We start from the raw sequence: 13364 nt of genomic DNA on the forward strand, positions 1-13364 counted from the left end.
CATTCGTCATCTTCGCTTTATTTTTCGCGAAGCTTTTTTTTTTATATGATAAAGAGACATCCACTCTTGCATTGTGTGTTTGTTAATTTTGGAGGCGGAGCAACCAAGGGAGGGGTGTGTAAAATATAATTTTTGGTTAAAAAATAACTATGTTATATTTGTATGGTCTACAGCTTTGAGAAAAGTGCTTGCAAGAGCATATTTTCCATATTTATCGGTGAACACACATACACATTAAGTTTTCTAAACTGCTTCCAAAAAACAACCTCTTGTAGGGTTTGGGGCGTGTATGTTTACTATCAACATCGTTTGGTAAATTCTGTGAAATTCGTTTCTGCGAATTCTAGAACATCAAAGAGAATTATGAGCTTTAAGCAAATCTCTCCTCTCTGCTGTGAGACGGCACTGCAGGAGAATCTCCAAACGGCTTAAAACCGCGCAGGTGAGCGTTCCAGATCCAAACCGTCCAATTTGCGCCGCACAATTCTCCCTCTCTCGCTTTTCTCCATGGAGAGCTTGTTCACCAAAATCTGACAGGACCGGAGGAGAGCAGCAGTCAATAACAACACGCCCAATTAGTAGATAAAACCTTCCAGAACACCCCGAGCTCTGTAACAGCTGTCTGAAGGGAGAAGATTGCTCGTGTGAACAGGGATGTAATTGCGAGCACGCTTATACATGCACACATCAAAATCACCTGCAGTTGAGCTATTCAGAAAAGGCCCAAAATCAACATCACACACACAAACACACATCTGTGAGAAATATGCTGGGGGGAAATGTCAATCACTTAAAGGATACATATCATGGAATTTCCTGACTCTTTTGAAATACATTTTGCACAAAATAACGTTAACCAATTATAGCATAGGTCATTTAGAACAGTCTTAAATGTACAGCCTGTTCTAAAAGTTTATGGTGCGAAAGATTTACAAAAAAATTATACTTTCTTGAGCAGCAAATCAGCCTTTTAGAATCATGATTTCTGAAGGAGTAATGATGCTGAAAATGCAGCTTTGCATCACAGTGAGTAAGGGTCTTATCTGTTGCAGGTTCGGAAATGGAGCAGATGGCTGAAGACAGATCCGTCGGGTAAGGCGTCGGGTAAGGATTCGGGTAAGGCGTCGGGTAAGGATTCGGGTAAGGCGTCGGGTAAGGATTCGGGTAAGGAGTCGGTTAAGGAGTCGGGTAAGGAGTCGGGTAAGGCGTCGGGTAAGGCGTCGGGTAAGGCGTCGGGTAAGGAGTCGGGTAAGGAGTCGGGTAAGGCGTCGGGTAAGGAGTCGGGTAAGGAGTCGGGTAAGGCGTCGGGTAAGGAGTCGGGTAAGGAGTCGGGTAAGGAGTCGGATAAGGCGTCGGGTAAGGTGTCGTTTAAGGAGTTGGGTAAGGAGTCGGGTAAGGCGTCGGGTAAAGCGCCAGGTAAGGCGTCGGGTAAAGCGTCGGGTAAGGCATCGACGCGTCGGGTAAGGAGTCGGGTAAGGAGTCGGATAAGGCGTCGGGTAAGGTGTCGTTTAAGGAGTCGGGTAAGGAGTCGGGTAAGGCGTCGGGTAAGGCGTCGGGTAAAGCGTCGGGTAAGGCGTCGGGTAAGGCGTCGGGTAAGGAGTCGGGTAAGGCGTCAGGTAAGGCGTCGGGTAAAGCGTCGGGTAAAGCGTCGGGTAAAGCGTCGGGTAAGGAGTCGGGTAAGGCATCGACGCGCCGGGTAAGGCGTCGGGTAAGGAGTCGGGTAAGGCGTCGGGTAAGGAGTCGGGTAAGGAGTCGGGTAAGGAGTCGGGTAAGGCGTCGGGTAAGGCGTCGGGTAAGGAGTCGGGTAAGGCGTCGGGTAAGGCGTCGGGTAAGGAGTCGGGTAAGGCGTCGGGTAAGGAGTCGGGTAAGGAGTCGGGTAAGGCGTCGGGTAAGGTGTCGTTTAAGGAGTTGGGTAAGGAGTCGGGTAAGGCGTCGGGTAAGGCGTCGGGTAAGGCGTCGGGTAAGGCATCGACGCGTCGGGTAAGGAGTCGGGTAAGGAGTCGGATAAGGCGTCGGGTAAGGTGTCGTTTAAGGAGTCGGGTAAGGCGTCGGGTAAAGCGTCTGGTAAGGAGTCGGGTAAGGCATCGACGCGTCGGGTAAGGCGTCGGGTAAGGCGTCGGGTAAGGAGTCGGGTAAGGAGTCGGGTAAGGGTGGGCGTACATGGTGCTATTTTTGCTGTTTTTACGAGCTCGCATATGATTTTTTTCACTCGGGAGAAATCGAGTGGAATCGGTGATGCTCGCATGGTCGCGGCTCGCAGCGTTGGAGAGGAATTACGAGCCGAGCCGAGCACGTTATGAGCACCTCCCCGACCTCCCGATAATTTTTAAACATGTTTAAAAAATTTGGGGAGTCGGCCCGATTTTCACCAGCTGTCCCCTATTGCTAAATCATACACAACCACGTCGATGGGGCTATACCTCAGTGGCAGCAACCATACAGCGTACAAGTTTTTATGTTGAAAAGAATGGCTACTGTTCTCTGCTTTACAACAAATCATTTGCACACACATTTCTGTCATTTTTTCTATCTTAAGCTTTGCCTGCATGCAACATTGACGGTCTCTGTGTTTAGCGCGAAAGCTCACGTGATTGCTGCCGGCTCGGGATAAAATTCGTGCAGGACAGTCGTGCCGTGTACCAGCTGCTTTGACGCGAATATCAGTTAAACTGACTCACAACGTATGCAATATCTCACGACCTCCCGAGTGTCCGAACCTGGTCCGAACTCGCACCGTGTACGCCCGCCTTAAGGAGTCGGGAGTCGGGTAAGTGTTCTTTGAGGGAACGACAAGTCCAGACAATGGTGAACTACAGAGGGAAGAGTTATATAGTGCTGGATGATGATCAGTGAAGATTGGTGACAGGTGACGGTGATGTCTGAGATTGGGAAGTGCATGCAGGTGAGGGCCAGGGAGAATGATGGGAAATGTAGTGAGGAGGTGGTGACTAGCTGGTGACCGTGACACACAGGAATACATTACAACTTAAAATGTATTAATATAAAAAAAAGTTATTATAAGTTATGATAATATTTCAAAATATTAATGTTTTATTGCATTTTTGTTCTAATAATTGCAGCCGTGGTGAGCATAAAAGTCTTGTGCTTGTACTTATGACAACATTCAAAAAAATCTTACCAACCATTTGAAAAGTAGTGTACGTTTTAACTTTATTCTTTATTATATTTATTATGGGAGCTGGGAGTGAGGGGAATGTGGGATCGAAAAACCTTTATGCAAATGAGAAGTGCAAAAATGCTGGATGGCAGCCAATCACTGAGGGGTGAAAGCAATTTCATTATCTGCCAACAGTTTCTGGTACTTAAAGCACATCATTACTTATTATTTAATTTAATTCAGATTTCAAATGCAGTTTACACCCTAAAGTGTTTCAAGCCATAAAAATGTTATAAGTAATTGAAATAAGCACAAATGTTAGGGCACGTCAAAACAACACCCGTGTCTAGAAAACACCTCAGACCCCACAGGGTTAAAATATATACTTTGGACATTAGGAAATCCAATTTTCCAACTGTATCTATGCAGGTAGATTGAGCTTGTATTGAAAACAATTATAGACCTGAACTGGGCTGTTTTTGGCCCAAGAAACCTTGGCTTGCATAAAAAGAGATCAGGGGAAAACCACTAAATCGTACAAAACGACCACTTTAAATAGAAGAATGCCTCTGAATTGCTTGAACAGCCAAAGTCAGTTGAATGAAATGCTTGAAGAACTGATCTGTTTTTTGTCAATAACCCCAAACCTATCAGACAATCTATCTCTGTCCCTTTGTCTCTTGTGTTCTTTCTCTCTCTGACAGGACGCTGAGGTTAGCATTTCTTTATGACATTGTATCCCTCTTTCCAGGTGAGGTGGGGGGGGGATAGGGGGGCATCAGCAACTATCGATCGATTCAATCAACGGCGCAGCGCGTAGAAAAACGACAGACGCATTCGAGATCGTTCAGAACGCTTCTCACCCGTGACAGCGGAGACAATGAGAAGATGCGGTAAAAGACGGGACAGAAACGCAAGCTCCTGCCTCGTACACTCTGATTAACGGCCCAAAGGAAAAACACTGATAATAAAGGGAAAAAGAATACCTTTTCTTTGTCTCTCATGGATCCCTTGCCGAGGATGGACATCTTGGTCAGCGTGTCCTCTTGTAGTCTCTTTAATGAGTTCCCTCGAGGACCCAGGAGTTTACCCACAAAATTAAACTAATAAAGAGGGAAAAAACAGAGAGTTTTACTAACACTTCATTGTACTGCCTTCTAATAACTATTCCTTACTATATCAGTTATGCAGAATTACATGCTAAATATTTCCTCTGCAAAAGTAGTTAAACATTTATCAAACCCACACACTGGTATATTAAACAACCAATTAAACAGCGCCACTTTCCTTTACATTACCCATGATCTCCCCTTTTTGTTTTTACTGGTTATGTATGCTTTAATGATCAAATATTTATGTAAGACACTGTACTTCTTCTTTGTTCAAAATTTGTATTAATATTTTACAATTTATGATTTTTTTTGTTTTTATAATTAGCTAGTTCACACAATATATATATATATATATATATATATATATATATATATATATATATATTAACTAGCTAATTATAAAAACAAAAACACATAACTAAATGATGTGCCGATTAATTAATCTAATTAATTGCAATTTAATTGCACATCAAATTTGGCTGAGAAATTACCCTTAAAAGATAATTTAAAGTCATTATTGTGTTAAATAAGAAAATCATCAAAAGACATTGCAAAAAGTAGCTTTAGAAAGAAATATTTTATCTGATTCAACATAGAATTTATTACACAAACTTTTAGGCTACAAGGGCCATCATTTTTTGAATTGGTATTTAGATATATTTACAGACCAAAAATAGCTTCAAAATAGCTTTTATGTTCTGCAAAAGAAAGAAAGTTATACAGGTTTGAAACAACATTAGGGTGAGTAAAATGTAAAGAAACCGGATTTTCATTTTTGGACATGAACAGCACTCATGTAATATTGCTTAAAGGGATAGTTCACCCCCCAAAATTTTATTCTGTTATTAATTACTAAAATAGTAATATTAACTATAAACCCGTAAGACTTTCGTTCATCTTTGGAACACAAATGAAGATCTTTTTGATGAAATCTAGGGCTGCACGATTAATCTCAATTTACATGAAATCGGCAAAGGCTGCGGTTATTTTTTATGCGCAGCTTGTCCTTGATGTACGGCTCTGTAAACGCTGCTCCATCTAAAAGCACTGTGAGTTTGAGTCCCTTATAACGTGCAATTGAAAACGCAACACGTTGACAGATTCAGACATATTTGCCAAGCAAGTATATTGACAAAGCAAACATATTTCCAAACATGAGAAGCACCTCTTGTCCAACAAAAGACAACATTTAATAACATGCTTTAACTCCAAACTCGGTTTGGAGTTAAACGACGGTTGAGCATCATTCCGTGAGATGATGTGGCTTCTTACACAGAATAAGGCAGTCGTGTGTTTATTAGTCATGTTTAATCAATCAAAGCGTTTCAATCTTCTGTTTATTCAGCTACAGATAGTATGATACCCATAGTAAGGATTTCCTGGAATGATGTGCGTTATCGTACTTCTGCGGAAGGGCATTTTTGGAGTGTCTGCACGAGAGCGCCATCTGGTGTTCAGATGGAGCAGCATTTACTACCAATCAGCCGCACTGCACTGACAAGCTGCGCATAAAATAATCGCAGCCTTTGCCAAATCGCGTGTGGTTTCATTGCGATTAATTGTGCAGCCCTAATGAAATCTGAGAGATTTCTGTCCCTCCATTGACAGCTACGCAACTACCACTTTGACGCTTCAAAAAGTTAATAAAAGAGATCGTAAAACTAATCCATATGAATTGAGCGGTTTAGTACAAATATTCTGAAGAGACACGATTGCTTTATATGCTGAATCGATTTAATTTAGGCTTTTATTCACACATTTAAGTGTAACAAACAATATAGTGTTTTATTTCCATGTAACTGAATATAAACTAATCACTGAGGTCCCAAACAAATGAAGATGAAACTTCAAATTGCTTCAATAATAGAAAAATACTATGCGATATGTATGAGTTAAGGGGCAACAGTATTCATTTTTTATTTCATTTCTTTTTTATAATTAATAGTTTTAAATTACCGTGCTACATTTCCAGTGTTTAGTGCTTGCGAGGGGACAAAACCACAAAGTTTCTCTTGACAGAGCTGCATCTGTAAAAAACGCTTTACTGAATCAAAAGAGACTCAAGATCTAAAACACACACAGTTTTGTTTCACATTCAGATGGATACAGGTGGCGAGGATCAAAGAAACAAGAGAGAGAATAAAAAGAAAGAAAGGAAGAAGAAACATCCCAGAGAGACCAAAGGGTGACAAAAGAAAGAGGAAGCGTATTGGCTGAGGAGGTTCGGATGTTCTTGTTAAAACGCTTCATCTGCGCCTGCTGTCTAGGCTTGTTAGCGATCTCAGCGCTGAACCTGGAGTGGGAGATCAAATCCTGCCACCCCTGAAGACCTCAGAGAATGTCTACTGACATGTTCTGAAACTCACAGCAACACAAAGGCTTGACTGAATCTGCTGGAAAAATATGAATCCCAGAATTAGCAGAAAGAGCAGAGTGGCTGTACCTCTACTACATACTAAAAGCATGCACTTCACTGGTGATGGGAAAGTGCACACTTTTAAGTTCATATATCAGTACGCATGTGAACATGAGCATTCAACTACTTTCATTAAAATGCATTGTTTCATGAACTATTAGGTTAACTGCTGTAGAAGAATGGATGCATACTTTGACAATTCCAACAGACAAACTTTTTCTATCCGAGCATCTCTGGCATACAACATTCAACTTTTACTGCTCAGAGTTTGAAGAGTTTATCTGAAGAGATATTGTTGGCATACTGTACAGTACAGAACTATACAATAAATATATACATAAGTTCAGATTTGCATTTACATTTAGAAGAATTTAACCCTTTGGCTATGTTGAAAACCCTGTAACACCTTTGATGTTTCTAGTCAAAATAACCGGCCTTTTAAAAATTGCTTGTAAATTTCTCGCCATGCTATTATTATCACCAAATATTGAATATTGTAGGCCTCATTGATATGAGCTTATGCACCGCAGTTTTTGAGTAAAAAAAAAAACATTATTTTTCGATAATTTTGTCAATGTTTAACAAAATATGGGGGGGAAAAATGGTCAAAAATGACCAGCCTATACAAAAAATAGCTTATAAAGCTCTCATTTTACTAATATTATCACCAAATATTGGGTTCAATCTTTTTGTCAACTTGTTTTCTTTCAGTTAGGACAGGGTTTGTATTTATTTTTGAAACTGATTGATCGTAATTTTGGGAACTATAGTTATAACCCTGTTCGAGTCAAAGTCAGTTTTAATCCAATGAGATAACATTAGCTAACATTTTCGGGGAAAAGAAGAATCTCTCTGCATGGGTCAAAATGACCCGACCACAACAGAGGCGTTAATGAGAAATGTCCTGTAAATGTAGACTTTGCTATCTTGCCAAGTCTTTGCATAAGACACAGTTGAGATCTCTTCTGAAACTCAAAAGGAGAAACTTTCCATGAAACTTCCATTTGCTATAATAAACATAATCTCATTGCTCTTTAGAAGAAACAATTGAGATGTTAAAAAGATTTTTTTTTTTTTTTTTTTTCATTCCAATGGGAACACACTTTGATTTGAGATGCACTAATCCTCATACTTTGGGACATAGTAATCTCACATACTTTGTAGTTCTGGTAGTATGCAAATTAGGATGGAGCTGATGACTATGATGTCACTGGGGACACTGTAAAGAGGTCATGACCTTTAATTCAAAACCACTACTGAATCTATGATGCTAGCAAGATCTTTTGCGTATGCGACACATCCATGTAATTTATAAGAAACATTAACCTATAAATGTAACCTACAGTATATCAAATATAACGTATATTTCTGCTTTATACTCCCATTAAGTGTCAGTAAGTGGGTGTGGGATTTTAAGAGCGCGGTTTGTTCTGCTGATGGCTGTTTGTGTGGATGCTTTCATTAAATGCCTGTTATTTACTGAGGCTTTTGTTTAGCTGCTCTTTAATGGTGTAATCTGATGATATTAAGGCTTCTAAATGACAGCGTGGGCCTTAATCTGGACATTAAACACAACACCGAGCTGTTTGAGGATTTACGGAAAGCTCTAAATCTCTTAAACCCACCCCAACACACACACGTTAAAACACACCTCTCCTCAAAACGCACAAATATAGAAATGCTCATATTGGCATGCCGTGTGTGTTTGCCCCTGAGAATGTGCCATAAATTCCCATAATCGATCGCTGTTTAAATTAATGATCAATTAATCGATTAATCTTTGTCTTTAACCTCTTAAATCCTAAACGGGGGCATTATTTAGTTATCACCTTACGTAATAACCACTTGCTTAACCAACACAAAATAGGTGTCGTTTTAAAGCGAAGAAGCTTTGGCTTTACAGTGAATATGGGGAATATGACAATTACTTAACAAGTGGTTATAAATTTGCTGACATATGAGGGGCTGTGTACACGACACCGTTTTCAACTAAAAACGTAAAACTTTTCATGCGTTTTGGACATTCATTTACACGCCAACTCTGTTGTGGGTGCCTGAAAACGCAGTGAAGTTTTGAAAATGGGTTTCAAAGTGCAACGGGTTTGAAAAATGCGAATCTCTGAAGACTATGACGTCACACACATGTGTATTACGTGTTAATCGCCTATACGTCTATAGTGTTTCATCGCCATCTAATGGCCTGGCAGCAGAATACAAGGGTTTTTATTCATTTTCACGGGTCTGTGCGAAAGGGGATCGTTTTAACAATAGTGTCGCCTGTACATGGAAAACTGGGGCTGCATCCGAAATCACAAACTTCCCTACTGTATATAGTAGGCGAAAAACAGTATGTGACAAAAGAAGTATGTCCGAATACACAGTACTCATAAAAGAGTAGGCAAAAATTGATCAATCTGCAGAGCTTCCTTAAAATATTCCTTAAAAAAAAAAAAAAAAAAAAAAAAAAAAAAAACTAGGAGAGGATAATAACTGTTATCTGATATAAATGCACAAAATGTGTGCAGCTTTAGGAAAATGTGTGTAGGCTTATAGGAAAGGCACGGGCAAAATGGGGTAATAGCTCACAGGCAAAATTTTGATATCCCACCATGACATTCATTATGAATTCATTTTAATTGCAGATTACATCAGGTAATGAGGGCAATTTACCGATCATTCAGCTGATAGTGTCCTGACGCAGATGCTAAATCACATACAGTATTCACTCAAAAGCTTTCAAAAGCGATCCACGTGTCACTTATTAAGCTTGGTTTACTTTTTATGGAAATTTCTGCCTCACTAATAAAGCTCAGTTTGTTTGGCTGAGAAGAAAGCTGCATTCTCTTGTTTCAGACGAAACAGCCGGCACACTTTTGGTCAGACTACACAGCCTTCAAAACGAGACTGACCTCACAGACAAGCAGCCAGAGACATGAAAAGGCAAAAAAAGTTCTGATAACACTTTAATTTAAAGGAATAATTAACCTAAAAATGAATGTAATGTCCTTATTTGCTCACCATCATGTCATTCTGAACCCGTATGCTGTTATTTTATCCACAGAATAATAATAAAAAAGGATTTCGGAAGAGAACATATGCAGGCCTTTTTATAAAAAGCTACATAAAATTTGCATCCAATTGTAGACAGTTTCAGAAAACAACTGCAAATGCATGACTGGTGGCACAGAAAAGACATGCTTCACCTGTAACAAACACTTAAAATGCATATTTCTTGCTCTCTAATATAATATTCTTCTTAACCAGCTCCCCTGACCTCACGAGATGAAATTAGCCAAGAAAGTGTCCCAGTCTTGTAAACATGTGCAGCATAAATGAGGCTAGAGGTGACGTCTGGAGGAAAACTGTTCCAATCAGATTCATCACACTCACCCTTCAAGCGCTCTTTTTTTTCTCTACATCCACCTGTCAGACTGGACAAATTGAATTTGTCTTCCTCCAGTAGCTCTCTGAAGCTCTAAACAGCGCATTAGTGTCTGCAGTCATCAGAGCTGTCAAAGGCAATCTGTTTAGTGTGACGCAGGCGACGTGAATAGCCGCGCCGTATGACATTACACTGGTGCTCTCGCTCCGTCACTGATAATTGCTTTATTTGAAGAGGCCGATCATTACTGCTGTAACGCTGAGGGCTCACGTACCCTGACATTCCTTTTAGCTCTGAGATGAAGTTTCGTTTACAGGACCTGACATCCAGATCTTTTTTCTTCCCAACAGTCGTCCAATAATGCATCACTATGACAAAGCTGAAGTCCACAGTAACTGTTCAACATTGAACGCTAGAGCTCAGGTTTGAGTTTGGCCCATGGCCCAATTCATGTACTATGGTTTTTATATGGTACTCCAAGTTACTTTCAAGAATACCATAGTTTTAAATGTCTGAAAACCATGGTGGTACAGTACAATGGTACTTTTTGATAAATGTACTAAATTATTATTAATATGTATGGTACTTCCGTGGTATTTTGGACATGTCCTATGGTAGTAGCATATAAAAAACCATGGTACGTGAATTTCAATACCATTTCAACATATTAACATATGATACCATGGTATTACCACCACTGTACTTTTTGAAAAGGTAATCATATTCACATTCAGTACATGGTAATCCAAGGTACTTTCAGGAATACCATGGCACACGTCTAAACACCACGGTAAGTGTACTGAAAGATTACACTTACAAAAAGTATGGTACAACCATGTTTTTTTTGGTCATTGTACCATAGTATTTTGGGAGGGTACCATAGTATTTTGGACATATGCCATGGTAGTAGCATATAAAAACCATGGTAAATGATTTTCGGAAATACCCTGAAATGAGGTATTTCGGACATCTACCACTATACTAAACTATGGCACATAGTATATTTCAAAGCACCACAGTTTTACCATCTGATACCATGGTAAGTAATATGTTACTACCACAGTACTTTTTTTAGGGTTAATCATATTCAAATACCATGGTATTATATGGTACCCTAAGGAACTTTAAAGAATAACATGGTCTTTACCATGGTACATGTCTAAAATCCATCTGGTAATACTATGGTACTTTTGGGTAAATGTGCTGAATTATTACACTTAAAGAGTATGGTACTACCACAGCTTTTCGGAGATGGTACCATGGTATTTTGGACATGTACCATGGTAGTACCATGTATATAGTATAATACCACGGTATTACCATCTGATACTGTGTTTTTTTTTTTACAGGTAGCCTAATTATATTCACATACCACGGTATTTATGAGGTACTCTAAGATATTTGAATAACATGATATTACCATGGTGCATGTAAATGTAAATGTTTTTGTTAGCATGACAATGAATCACTCACGATCTAAAGCAGCAAATCGCTTCTGTCCACATGATGGACAGTGGGAAGAGTTTGTTTGAGTTTGGCAGGCACTCTACCATAGACTGTGATTAAAGTAATCGGCTGTTCATCCAGTGAAAGCGAGAGGCTCTGGAACAGAAGACAATTATATTCACGACACTGCAGCGTGGAAACGCATCATACAACTAGATCATTTGACTCACTGCACTGTGACAAATTTCATACTGAATAGATAATAATCTCATTATAAGGTCCAGCTATAACGGCACCACAGAGCCAACATGCTCCATGATCCACAAACATCTCTGGGCGACTGGGGGCTCCTGTGGGTGGAGGAGTCACAAGAATAGCTGGAGTTATGTTTAATAACACAAGCTGACATTTGTGTTTGATTAACATTTAGACAGTGTAGAGGTCTGGATGGGAACTCAATTGAAGCACAATGCTGCGGTAAACAAAACCCTGTGTCCTGACAAAACCCATGAGACCAAAAAAGTCCAATTTTTTGTATAAAAATAAAAAATAATAAAAAAATAAATTAAAGACAGTAGTGTGTGTGTGTGTGTGTGTGTGTGTGTGTGTGTGTGTGTGTGTGTGTGTGTGTGTGTGTGTGTGTGTGTGTGTGTGTGTGTTTGTGTTCATGTTTTCATGTCTTTTATTTTGTAGTTTGGTTCCTGTTTCTTGTCATGTATTGCTCTTGCCATGTGCTCTCCTTTTTATGTGTCATGTTCTGACCGCTGTCTGTGAGTCTCACGTAACCAAGTCAATTTCACGTTTTTGTTCATGTTATGTTTCAAATCTTGTTTTTCTTTTGATTCACGTTTGGATTTAAATAAACTGCACTTGGGATCTTCAACTTGCCTTTAGCGGACTTTATTACAGTGTGTGTGCGTGTGTGTGTGTGTGTGTGTGTGTGTGTGTGTGTGTGTGTGTGTGTGTGTGTGTGTGTGTGTGTGTGTGTGTGTGTGTGTGTGTGTGTGTGAGAGAGATGTGTTACCCTTCACAGCACACTCCCTCTGGGATCCCAGAGCCCATTTACAAACCCTCTTCAAAAAATAGCTCACACACATTATCACTCTCTGAATGTGTGCGCACACACATGGCTGCTCGAATACCATGTGTTTAAATATGTGCACAAATGTATGAAGCTGCCAAAAGTCCCTCTGCTCTCATGTAAGAAGCATGAGTTGTTCATCTGTCCAGGGTCCATTTGTCATGAAAAGAGGCCAATTAGTCATTTTGTCATGCCAATTCACTTGTTGAAGTAGGTTTTGATTGCTTGCATTTAAAACCAGCTACATATACTAGTCCAGTCCAATCATTCTAAAATGCTTTTTCTTTTTTTTTCAAGGATGCATTAAGTTGATCAAAAGTGACAGTAAAGACATTTATAATGTTACAAAAGATTTCTATTTCAAGTAAATGCTGTTCTTTTGAACTTTCTATTCATCAAAAGGAATTTAAAAAAAATATTACGGTTTCCATAAAGATACTAAGTAGCACAACTATTTTCAACATTAATAATAATCAGAAATGTTTCTTGAGCAGCAAATCAGCATATTAGAATGACTGCTGAAGGATCATGTGACACTGAAGACTGGAGTAACTTTGCTGAAAAGCTTTGATCACAGGAATAAATTACATTGTATTACATATATATATATATATATATATATATATATATATATATTCGCTGCCCTACGAGGCCACTCCCAAGTCACGCCTACCGGTAAGAGAGCGCAGTTGAAAACAACAAGGCTAGGCTACTAGTGAGACTCCGTGACGAGTTTGCCCGGGATTTTGAGATCGCCCAAAATGTCCGGGATTTGGCTTTTGCGTTCTACAGTCGCCATTCATTATGTT

General features: G+C 39.6%; 1 protein-coding gene across 1 annotated transcript in view; it reads right to left on the reverse strand.

The window, feature by feature from the left end:
- The window catches only part of khdrbs3 (KH domain containing, RNA binding, signal transduction associated 3), a 141671-nt gene that overhangs the window by 44740 nt on the left and 83567 nt on the right, over positions 1-13364 (reverse strand). The window contains exon 3 of the mRNA XM_081377692.1: positions 4105-4221. Within this exon, the coding sequence (XP_081233818.1) occupies positions 4105-4221 (117 nt within the window). The remainder of the gene's footprint in view (positions 1-4104; positions 4222-13364) is intronic.

This window comes from Scardinius erythrophthalmus (genome assembly GCF_964197995.2).
Source record: "Scardinius erythrophthalmus genome assembly, chromosome: 10".
NCBI classification, from domain to species: Eukaryota; Metazoa; Chordata; class Actinopteri; order Cypriniformes; family Leuciscidae; genus Scardinius; species Scardinius erythrophthalmus.